Source organism: Eriocheir sinensis, chromosome 8 (assembly GCF_024679095.1).
Source record: "Eriocheir sinensis breed Jianghai 21 chromosome 8, ASM2467909v1, whole genome shotgun sequence".
Lineage (NCBI taxonomy): Eukaryota > Metazoa > Arthropoda > Malacostraca > Decapoda > Varunidae > Eriocheir > Eriocheir sinensis.
This window is the reverse complement of record NC_066516.1, coordinates 21,971,535-21,984,209: the sequence shown is the minus strand read 5'-3', so window position 1 is coordinate 21,984,209 and position 12,675 is coordinate 21,971,535. Positions and strand designations below refer to the sequence as shown.

Genomic DNA, 12,675 nt, shown 5'->3' with positions numbered 1-12,675 from the left:
GCATGTATTAGTATTTCAGTAGTATTTATGGGTATAGTTACAAATGGTAAAATGTAAGTAATATGAGTGGTGATAGTAGTAGACTTAATTTGTGTGCCATAATTAGATTGAGAGGTGTGTGCTTTGATTAGGTGAAAATCAGCAGAACATGAAAAGAAGCTGGAACTATGAAAGTCCTAGAAGATAAAACTGAAAGCAGTAAGGAAATCATGATATCACCTCTGAAAAAAATCAAAGATGAGTAGTACAAGTAGGAAAGATAAAAGAGGTTACAGTGTAAATAAATGATAAGTGTAGAGAACTGACAAGGAGAGGTATAAGATGCTAGAGAGGTGTGAAATAAAAGAAGAAATTGCACTGGTGGTGATTAGCTGTATTTAATTTGAAGTGTATGATGGTTTTTACGCACACTGTGTAAGGCTGATCAAAGGTAAATGGTTGGACTACATGGAGAGAAAGAACAGATTGATGGACAAACAGTATGGCTTTTGAGGAGGAAGATCTTGTACAACAAATTTGATGTGCTTTTACTCAGGAGTGATAGACATAGTACAGGAAAGGGAAGGTTGGGCTGATGGAAAATACTTAGATCTACAGAAAGCATTTGACAAGGTGCTACATAGGAGACTGCTGTGGAAGATGGAGTGCACTGGAAGACTTTTGAGGTGGATGAAGGACCTTTTGGAAAATAGGGAAATGAGGGCAGTGATCAGGGATGGGAGGTCCACCTCGGGAAAGTGATCAGTGGAGTCTCACAGGGGTTAGTGCTGGCTCCAGTCATGTTTGCAATCTACATCAACGACATGGCAGAGGGAGTGAACAGTTATGTGAGTGTTTGCTGATGATGCTAAGTTGCTGAGGAAGATTGGAAGTGAAGAGGAATGTCAAGTACTTCAACAGAACCTGGATAGGATATGGGAATGGAGTTGAAGATGGGAAATGGAATTTAATATCAGAAAGGGCAGTGTGATGAAATTCAGAAATGGCAAGAGAATTTTAGGTAATTATACATTGGGAAATAAAAGTATTAAGAAAACATCAATGGAAAAGGACCTGGGAGTAACTCGGATAATTTGTCGCCAGATAAACACATAAATAGAATTGTAGGTGAGGCACACACATGGTGAGAACATAAAAGTTGCTTTTCAATACCTGGATGAGGAAATTATGAAAAAAACTGATTGTATCCATTATACGTCCAAGGTTGGAATAACAACAGTATGGTCACCAAGTACAAAGTCAAATATAAAGAAAGTAGAGAGGATTCAGAGGCCAACAACAAAGCTGGTTCAAGGACTAAGAGATGTAACATTCAAAGAGAGATTGAAGCAACTGAATCTACTGACATCGGAACAGAGGAGGGAGGAGATCTGATTGCAGTACATAGGGTGCTGAGTGGGATTGAAAAAATGTACAAAGAAGATTAATAATATGGGATACAGGAGGTCATGGAAGGAAGATGAAAAAGGAAGCCTATAGAAGAGACATAAAGAACAACAGCTTTCCACAATGAGTGGTGGAGGCCTGGAACAGTTTGGAAAAAGATGTGGTCCATGCAAAGGCGATTCATGAATTTAAGGCCAAGTTGGATTATAGTAGATATAGAGACAGGACAGCACGAGCGTAGCCCCTCTAATGTATACCGCAACAATGTAAATACACACACACACACACACACACACACACACACACGGCCTGGTAGCTCAGTGGTTAGAGCTTCTGCCTTGCAACCAGGACCGGGGTTCGATTCCCGGACCGGGTGAAGATAAGTTGGGTTTATCTTCTTTTACGTGTAGCCCCTGTTCACCTAGCAGTGAGTAGGTACGCAACGTAAGGCGAGGAGTTGTGACCTCATTGTCGCGGTGTGTTGTGTGTGAGTGGTACCCAGAATCGGTCACTGAGCTCTGAGCTCCTTCCGTAGGGGAACGGCTGGCTGTCTCGAGAGTGACCCGCAGCAGACCAATAGGTGAATTACACACACACACACACACACACACACACATATATATATATATATATATATATATATATATATATATATATATATGTACAGTTATTTTATAGATATTTAGACCACACAGACTATGGTCCAGACTAGGTGGTCTGTCCTTAATCCTAGGTGAAATTACATTAATTAAATGGCACCAAGACTGCATTCGTACTTTAGCAAATATTTAGTTGAAGGAAATGTCGATCAAGCTTGTTTTTGAAGGAGTCAGTCGTGTTGCACTGGGCCATTGAAGGTGGGAGCTCATTCCATTCTCGTACTACAACGTTGTGGAAGATTCCATTCTTGCAGTATAACGTTGGTGAAGCAAGACTTATGCTATTCTTAATGTCTTTTTTTTCAGACCTTTGTGCTCTAAATCCTCACTCATATATATATATATATATATATATATATATATATATATATATATATATATATATATATATATATATATATATATATATATTTTTTTTACAACAAAGGAGGCAGCTCAAGGGCACAAAAAAGAAAATAATAAAAAAAAGCCTGCTACTCGCTGCTCCCAAAAAAGAATTAAAAGAGGTGGCCGAAAGAAATATCAATTTCGGGAGGATATATATATATATATATATATATATATATATATATATATATATATATATATATATATATATATATATATATATATATATTATAAATTTCTTAAAACAAAAAAACCCAGTAGGTAAAAGTTATATGTGGATGGAGATGATATTTATGGGGGCTTAGAATTTATTACATAAATTTTAAGAACCTTGGAAACAAAACTGACTCACTGCTAGACTGAACTAGTGAAAAAAAAATTCATTTCATATAGACAGGCAAGAAAGGTGAGGGGCAGAGTAGCTTTGTATGTAAAATATCTTAACCTATTGAGTATTTTTTTTTTCAAACTGTCCATTTCCCTGTGCATCTTTCCAATTAAAACTCAACTTTCCAGCCTCCATCATGACCAGCAGGTGACCGACACAAGAGATGGTGAATAGGGGTTGACAGGTGATGTTTTGATCTACAATACGACCTTCTTGGGAAGCAGACTTAAGCTATGTTAGCTCAGGAATGGGCCAATAGGGGAGTGGGCTAATGGTTATATTAATAAGTCAATTAAAAGACATATGTTGATTAATGAAGCATAACTTACACTCTTTGGAAAGACATGGATTTAACAAGTTTTAAATGGTGCCACAATAAAATGGTTGCCTGCCCCAGTCAACAGTCAGGGTAGACCACAAGTCTCCATTAAGAAAATCTACTGCTCCAATGTGACAAGCATTAAAAGAAAAAAAAAAAAAAGAAAAAGTGTACCTTTACATCTAACTTAAGTGGTAAGGCAATGCATATCCCAAGCATGCAAAGGAAATCATGACAATTCAGAGAAGTACAGAAAAATAATTTCCAGGTGATACATTTTTGAATGATGAGACATAGAAATGTAATGTAAATGCTTATCAAAATCCATGAATCTGTACATATTTATTTCAGGTATTACCAGCATCAGCATTATGATTATATTTGCTACCCAGGTAGCTGTGGATACAAGGTATCCTAAAGTATATTTGTGGGTTGTAGAACTTCATATTAACCAAGTATTAATCAGTAAATGTGATACAAAACTATCTTTACCTTCTAAAAACACCTTATGATTTAACCTAAACTTGCTGACAATATGCTATTACTCAAATCAGAGTAAAAAAAAAAAAAAAAAAAAAAAAATAATAATAATAATAATAATAATAATAATAATAATAATAATAATAATAATAATAATAATAAATAAATAAATAAAAATAAAAATAAATAAATAAATAAATAAATAAATAAATAAAAATAAAGAGAATATAAAATATACAGGTATCCATTATACTAGAATATGTATGATCAAATGGCATTCAAGAGAAGACAAATTACATGTATTTTAGTTGAGAAACTGTAATCTAAAAATAAATTACTAAATAAACAAATAATATTAATATAACAAAATCAATAAATGAAGAATCCCATTGTCCAATAACACAAATAACTTCTGTTCTCATTTATCTTCTGCTATCTAATGATCATGAAATTTCTAAATATAACATTATCTTCTATGTGGCACACAAATTTCTGTATGTTTATTGGATAACAGCAAACCTTTGTAAATTAGGAACTTGGAACTGGAACTTGCTTAGGTTAACTTATTCTAGTTTGAAAGATAAAAGTAATTGTAATCATGGCAATTTCTATAACAATATAACTTTTCATTGTTGGCATTATCTGTGCAGGCTTGTGATATGTGATATAAATAAATTTTTGGTAGCATTATTATTTAACTTTATGAGCAGTTTTCACAGACTGTCTCGATAGAATTGTGCTATGTCAGGCACATAGGATGCGGAGATGCTGTTATCCAAAGAAAAAAACTTGTCTATTAACCCAGAAGTGGGTGAGATGGTGAGTCTGAGGGGCTCAGAATGGATAAGTCTTGTAAAGGATTTTCAGCACTTTGTGGAAAACAAGATTTGATTTCTTGTGAAAACTGATCGAGGAGGTTCTTGTATTTGTCAATTTTGTTTGAAAGGTTTGAGTATCCTTGGGTATTCAGTGCCAGCAGTTCATGCATCTGTGGATCATGGAGTGTTGCAAGTTCCACAGTAAGGATGGCAGCATTGACTGTAAAAGAATATACTACATCACACTTTATAATGGCCTGGGATGCAGGTAAAGACTCCAAAAGCTAAACCCTTGGGTATGCTTTGGTTCAATGTTATAGGCTAGTGTTGACCTTGTGTCTCGGGAGTCTGGGTTTAATTTCCATCCAGATTGTTGGGGAAAAATATTTTTTCTGAATAAATATATTTCATGACTTCAAGAAGCAAAAATATCTCTAATTACAGTGGTGGCTGAATGGTGAGTATCTAATCTAGTGCTGTGTTTCTCCTTAATTAAAGTCGGAGCAGGAAATGGATGGCTCATGTCATAGGGAGTTCAGGTCTTGTTACCATAGTAAATGTAAAGAGTGAAAATCAAAGCAAAAAGAAATTTATCCAAAGGGGAGAAAGGAAAATATGTAATGGCTGAAGACTTTGCTAAGGACTGCCAAGGCCTTGCTATGGCGTATCCTTTGGCTTGATGCTTTGACTCATGTTTTTGGGGCCTGGGTTTGATTCCTGGGTGGATAATCGGGAAAAAGATTTATTCTTTTGAATAGATTAAATTATCATGAGCTTTGAGAAGTAGAAATACTCCCCATTACAACTCTATATTATTCCTCGACTTGTTCATAATTTTAATTTGTTGTTTTCTCTTGTTATTGAAATGTCAAGATCTGGAGGATTATTGGTTTCTACTCCACATCTGTGGTAATATTATGCATGCTATAATATTTCCACAAGAAACTGGCGGGTGGGGTAGTGGTGGCTGCAGGGTCAGCCCCACCCCGCACCTTGCCACACACTCTCAACACCTCTCGCTTCCTCTCATATGTCAGCTATATACTACCTTTAAATTAATTTAAGTAAATAATTGGATAATCCAAAAAGGTCATATTGTTGAGATTGTTTCGTTTTTAGGATAATAACAAAGATTTTGTGTAAATACCACGACACTTGACAACGTTGTATTCCAACGGTGTCAGAAAAAACGAAACAAGCTCAACACTATATGACCTTATTGGATTATTCAATTATTTAATTAAATTCATTTAAGGGTAGTAAACAGCTGACATATGAGAGGAAGCGAGAGGTGTTGAGAGTGTAATAATGCGGTGGGCTGACCCTACTACCTGCCAGTTTCTCATGGAAGCTGTAGCATCCATAACTTAATTTTTGTCTTATTTCTGGAATGACTGACCATGAACATTTCAGAATTTCAAACACATTTTGATTATGCTGACCAAAGAGTATTTAGTCTCTGATACTGACTTTGTACCTTAAACTACTGTCAGTTCACATTGGTATTATGTCTGATTAATTATGATATAACTATAATCTTATTTTTTTATATTTTTGTCTTATGCACCTTGACATCTAAGAAGTGGTTAGGCAATGCATTTCCCAGGCATGCAGAGGAAATTGTGACAGGGTGCAGAGTTTGGGCTGAATGACACACCTGTTCATATCGTTGCCTGATCAGCTGTCGTGCCTCGAATATGGCGTTGCTCGGTGCTCATTGTGGGGGAGGGGATGGGGTTAAGGGTTACAATGACATCGCCTTATTTCCTGAATATTGCCTAACAGCCCCTAAACCTTTCAACACACGCAACATTTACACTGTTGTCATAGGTAATGCACGTTAATTTACTTGGTCTTGTTATTGTACGGTAGCAGCACAATGGCGTTTACCTCTCTGTTGGATGAGTTTCTCTTCCGCGGCCCTGATCTTCCTGTTGAAGGAGTCCAGCACGCGGAGGGCCGTGCTGTTGGTGACCTCCTGCAGGAGCACCTCGGGCTTGCCGCGGCGCCCCTCGCCCCCCTCGCCGGCACGCTGGACAGACGGGGCGCAGACGCCATTCAGTAATCCAGTCATGGAGAGATTTTAATGCATGGTAAGTTTATTTGATTCTATTCTGTATATTTTTTTTTAATCACAACGTATTACCCTGTAGAGGGCTAAGTAGGGAAAGGGGTGTGGTCTTGCCAGACACACGGACCCGCCCGGGTGCTATATACGCATCGCACTGGCATGTTTATCTAACTCTTACAAGATCAACAGTTATTTGAGTAGTGTTGCAGGAGTGTAGGATATTGTTACTCAACAAGAAAGTTGGCCATATCCGATGAAATACAGACCTCCATCCCTTGATCGTGGCTCGGGCCCGCCAATACGTCAGCCATGACTCGCTGCGCCGCCCTGCTGAGTGCTGACGCTGCGGCCTCGGCGGACTCCACGGCACTCAGCGGCTCAGCCCGACCATGCAGCCCCGCCGGGCCACCTGTGGACCCCCCAGCTTACCCTCCGAGTAGTAAAGTTGTCATAATTCTCTCTCTCTCTCTCTCTCTCTCTCTACACTTATATGGTACGAAGACATTACCTACTTAATTATTATGGTAACATCTTTTGCTTGACTGTAGGGTACAATCACTTAGTACAATGAACACTTTAAATTCTTTAATTTACAGAACATTGGTATAGCTACCTCAACCACCTTGCTATCACTGATCTAAAAAAATATATAATTATAAGCCTATTATTTTGTGACCAAATCGTCGGCAATATTGGTAATACTGGGCGGCCAAGGTTGGCAAGCATGAGCACTCAGATGTAAGCAAAATCACGTGACACCGGTGGCCGCACCGCGGGAATAAATCATCGCCCTCACGACTGAGCTGAAGAAAACGTTGATGGACTTAGTTACCATTCACAGCGGCAGCTCATCCCATCGTCACGGCAGCTGAAGAGGGCCTGGGAATGTCTCGGAAACAGGTGGGTGCGTCCTTGTTACTCACAGCATGTAATGTTTCAAAAGGACGGTTGACTGAATGAAACGAAAGCACAGGGCCAGTGCCAGGACCCCAACTTCGTCATGTATATCTGAGGCATGAAGCGTATCCCTTCCATGTATGGTACACATGCATGGTGTTGTTTTCCTGGAAACGTTAACTGCCCCGCGCTGTGCTTTTGAATTTTGCAGTGGAATTTCGGCTTGGGCGGGAAGCATAGTGTGTAGTGGTAGAATCCTTGGGACAGCTCTGCCATGCCCCGCACTGCCAGTCCTTGGAGCCTCTGTCCAAGTATGATGGGGCGCAATAAGTTACATATAAATTTTCGAACTAGAAATCCTGCTGGTTGTCCAGCGTAATCTAATGGCAGGCCCGTAATCAGAGAGTAAAATTTGGTGGGACGGATTTATTTTTTTTGTTTATCTTTATAGTACAGCAACAAAGACGAAAAAGAAGTGCAGTTATTATTGTAAATAATATTATATTCTATAGTCCGACACAAACATGAAGTTCATTTGGGTGGAGCCCGAACCACTTCTCAGACTGCCGCATCACCCCTAAATCCAATATATCACTTTCTCATATGTCAGCTACGTAAAATGTGGAATTCTATATCAGATATTCTGTATTCATTATATAATATTTGGCAGCGCTATGGTCAGGGGACTCCCCGAGCGGGCCCCGCCCAACCGGACTTTGTAGCTGAGTCAGACTATAGTATTACTTAGAACATAATGGTAATAGTATTACTGGAAACTGACGAAAAAAAATGTTTATAAATTTTCATCTTGCTTAATTATTTTTTGCAGAACACCCACCATAAGGGCCTAGAGGGCTTTTTTGTTTTCTGTTTTTGTTGCCCTCGAGCAGTTTCCATTGATGAAAAAAATAAAACCATATTCACATCAGTACAAGTCTTGACACAAAGCCTTCCCGATGAAGTGTCCTTGGTATGAACAGTAACTGCATTTTGTGATTTTTTGTATATTGATCTGCCTCGGGATGAACTAACGAGATGAAAATTGATACAACTGACCTGTTCATCCTCCCTTCAGGGCTGAAGCCTGGATGAGGTGGGCACTGACTCCCCTCTGCCAGAATATTAGATGCTAATGTTGTTTATAGGCGGATATAGGATGCAAGGGCAATCTTTCCACTCGTCTATGGGAAAAAGTCTTGGCTAAGGGATAGTGACTCCTTTCTTCTCGGTTTATAAAGTCTCAAGATGCACTCTATATTTGGGAAAAGCGAGGGGGGCAGCGGAGTGACTGTTGGTTAGGTAGATATCACAGGCTGGGAATGTAACTATACGTAGATTTTTCGCATAATTTAATTAACTGAAAATCCCGCCGTCTGTAGTGATTTTTACTTCCGTGTGATTCAGGAATGTCCATGGACTGTCTTTGAAGCATGACGACGGGGAAGGCGAGCGGAGAGTGTTGATGGAAGGTTGTGCCAGACTGAACCCAGAATTATGCTACTATAAACGCTCTCCGCTCGTCTTGCTCGTCGTTACCCTTCCAGGAGCTCAAAGAGGCAGTCCATGGACATTCTTGAATCACACTGGAGAAACAAAAAACAAAAAAAAACAAAAAAACAAAAAACAAAAACAAAAAAAAACTTCGGACGGGGGTATTTTGAGTTCATTAAAAATTATGCAAAAAAAAAAAAAAAAAAAAAAACCGTACAGAAAACTTCCTGAGAACTTCCTGCTATTGACATAGATGCCCTTTGCTAGTAATGACGTTCCCTGCGCAGCAAAAGAACGGCAGGATCTTGCGTAGTCTCCAGAAGGCGATCCTGTTCATGGGGCTGCCGTGTCGTGATTGGTCTTTGATGGGGTGCCGGTATCTAAGCCAACTTCCATAACGCGGATAAAGCGCAGTCAGTTGTGTCCATGTGTGCACCTGATGACCAAATGAAAATAGTACTGGCTGCTTTACTGAGTGGGGACACGCGCGATCGGGATGCCCTGGGATGTGAAGGCTGGGTGGCGAGGAGCGTAGACTCTCTCTCTCTCTCTCTCTCTCTCTCTCTCTCTCTCTCTCTCTCTCTCTCTCTCTCTCTCTCTCTCTCTCTCACACACACACACACACACACACACACACACACACACACACACTTGTTTGTGGAATCTCTCTCTCTCTCTCTCTCTCTCTCTCTCTCTCTCTCTCTCTCTCTCTCTCTCTCTCTCTCTCTCTCTCTCTCTCTCTCTCTCTCTCTCTCTCTCTCTCTCTCTCTCTTCTGTGTGTGTGTGTGTGTGTGTGTGTGTGTGTGTGTGTGTGTGTGTTACATTCCTCCGTCGCGTCCACCGTCGTGACTGAGTGTATTTTTATGTGCCGTGCTGTCTACCACAAGACGTGCGTATGAAGGAGCTGGGCGGCGCTCCTCACTATTTTCAAGTTTCGAGTTAAGGGCATCAAACGTTAGGTCTTCATGATGCTGACGGCTAACATTTCAATATCAACCGCAACAGCTATATTTTAGTTTCCATTAGCATAGGTTTTCACCGGAAAGTTTTGGTATATGGATGTTGAAAAGTGTGAGACATCCTTCACAGTGTTGTCAGGGAGAAGCAGTGAGAGAGAGAGAGAGAGAGAGAGAGAGAGAGAGAGAGAGAGAGAGAGAGAGAGAGAGAGAGAGAGAGAGAGAGAGAGAGAGAGAGAGAGAGAGAGATGCGATGATGGGGAGAAAAGAGGGAAGAGGAGGAGGAGGAGGAGGAGATAGAGGACAGGAAGGTAGGAAGGGAGGGGGAAGGAGGAGAAAGAGAAGGGAAGGAGAAAAAAGAGCGAGCGAGGGGACGGAGAGAGAGAGAGAGAGAGAGAGAGAGAGAGAGAGAGAGAGAGAGAGAGAGAGAGAGAGAGAGAGAGAGAGAGAGGTGACCCAAGGAGCAACATTTATGAACCGATGCGGCTCTGTGGTCGTTGGAGTTTTGGGTAGCCTAGCATTCGTGTCCCAGACAGACGCACGGGGCGGCATCTGTTGGAAGAGGGCCACGGTGGGTGTCAGGGACTTACCATGCTGAGGATGCTGTCGGTGTTGTTGTGCCAGACCACGTATCTACTAAGCCTTGATAGGGGACGGTGAAAGGTTTGTTTGAAACACTCATAAATATCTGCAACATTCACACCATTGTTTCTCCTTCCGAGAGTTCCGAATCTCAATTTCATGGATTAGTCAGTAACCAGATCATGACAAGTTCATCAAATTTCGCCTTTAATCTAATCCTCTCTGTCTAGTTCCCTTGACCCCGAGACCAGCCATGAATTCCATTGTTGATGATTGAACAAAGCGGAAAAAAACCCATACCGTAGTTAAGTGCACAAAGTAGACTCAAGTAAAAAAAACAGGTTTATGGAGGAAACCCCTCACCAGCGTTGCCAGATTATCGTATTCACCGCATCGTCTTTATTACTTTTAAGCCTCAAACGCTCGTACCTACACAAATATCGATAGAAAATTGAAGTTAGCGTTAAAACTCTTATCGATGTTTGTTTGTTTGTTTTTGCATTCGCTATTGGTCAGAAACTACGAAAATGCAATGCGATGAGTGCGATAATTTGGCAACGCTGCCCCTCACCCCCAGACGAAATAATCTACTTCCCATACACATTGTTGTTTCCTTCATTGTGTCCGTGATGGGCGCTTTGAATACAAGTTTCCTCTCAGCACCGCTCTCGTCTCCACCGAGGCTGGTGCCCCTCAGCTCATTTGGTATTGTGATTACGACTCTTCCTCGCCGTGTCCTTTGTTTGAATTACGTGTGTGTGTGTGTGTGTGTGTGTGTGTGTGTGTGTGTGTGTGTGTGTGTAATCAGACACGCATGGGTGGTCCCCGAGACTTTATGAAGTTGAGGCTACATTCCATCCACAATTCATGAATATTAATGGTGAGGTGGTAGTCAAGTGGTTTGTAAGTGGAGGTGCTGAACGCGTTGGTTCCGGCCGATGGCTGACTGTTTGGGCTACTGGTGCAGCTCTGATGATCATCCAAATGCTTCCCATCAAGTCTAAGGGAAACGTACTATAATAATGGATATTCAGTGGATAGTATGAACAAAGAAATAAAAAAAATGCATCTACATAAAAACTTTGTCCATAGCCATTGATTGTGTTGCCACGACGCGAGAAACCGGGATGGCGTTGTCGATGCTTGTGTAGAAGGACAAAGATCCGAATCTTGAAGTCGCTTGTGCTCCCTGCCTTATTATACCATGGCTGTGAGATATGGACACTGAATAGTGACTTGAAGAGGCGGATTGATGCCTCTGGCAAGTGCCTACGTAGAATCATGTGATATCGCTGGAATGACTTACTGTCAAACCGGCGAATACTCCATGAAACTAATTCGAGGCCTATTACTTGCATAGTCCATGAACGCCAACTCTGGCTATACGGGCATGTGGCACACTACATAGAAGTCGACCCTACTTATCAGGTTGTTTCTGTAAGAAACAATCCCGAGTGGAGGAGGGAAAGGGACGCCCACAGAGTTCGTAACGAGCAAATCGATAGATCCTGCCATGAGGCACTTAGGATGGGAAGGGGTCCTTAATGGAGACAAGCTCGAAGGAACCCCCTGGTTTTGTGTAGTAGGGTGGACGAAGGGAAGCACCCCCTCGGCGTATGCCCCTATTAATTGATTGAGTGACTAATTGATTTAAACCTATCATAGGGAAACAGGAAAAGTAGGGAAGCAAGTCGTTGTTGATTATAATTATCCACATGTACGGTAACCCACAGTAATATCCATCCACCTTCCTCTAAACTAGTAACTCAGTTGTCCCTTTCCGTGCGCCGATCACCATTACCCCCACCAGACCAACCCCCACTTCCATCTCTCCCTTCCTCATTCTCACTCTCCTATTCTCATCCTGTGTTGCTCTCGACTCGGAGGAGCAGAGAATCATGACGAGTAAGTAGATCGATGTTCTTGTCCGCAACTGTACCATCAAGAGTCAGACGAACGTGGGAGCGGCAGGTCATGCTGCAAACACTTTCAGCTGATGACAGGTGGAGGTTCTCGTTGACACACTGGAATCTACCTGACTCAAAACATGGGTCACGGCACGCTCAGTACGTATTGAGTATTTGAAATCATTGAAGACTGGATCGGAAAACTTATCAACCTTACTTCAGAGGTCATCAGTGAATTAGAGGAAAGAGTAATGTGAAATATTACTGAAGTTAAGCGAGACCTGAAGACGTATGGAAATGTATGAAATCCTTAAATGATGACGGAGGACTAGTA

At 41.0% G+C, this 12,675-nt stretch overlaps 1 protein-coding gene across 1 annotated transcript; it reads right to left on the bottom strand.

Moving 5' to 3' along the window:
* Positions 1–3,823: 3,823 nt before the first annotated feature.
* LOC126995683 (uncharacterized) lies at positions 3,824–6,969 on the bottom strand. Its single transcript, XM_050855461.1, has 3 exons — positions 6,775–6,969; positions 6,328–6,469; positions 3,824–4,657 (listed from the first exon to the last, which is right to left on the bottom strand). Exons 1-3 carry the CDS (start codon positions 6,817–6,819, stop codon positions 4,416–4,418), a joined length of 429 nt encoding a protein of 142 aa, XP_050711418.1. The 5' UTR covers positions 6,820–6,969; the 3' UTR covers positions 3,824–4,415.
* Between the last annotated feature and the right edge of the window lie 5,706 nt (positions 6,970–12,675).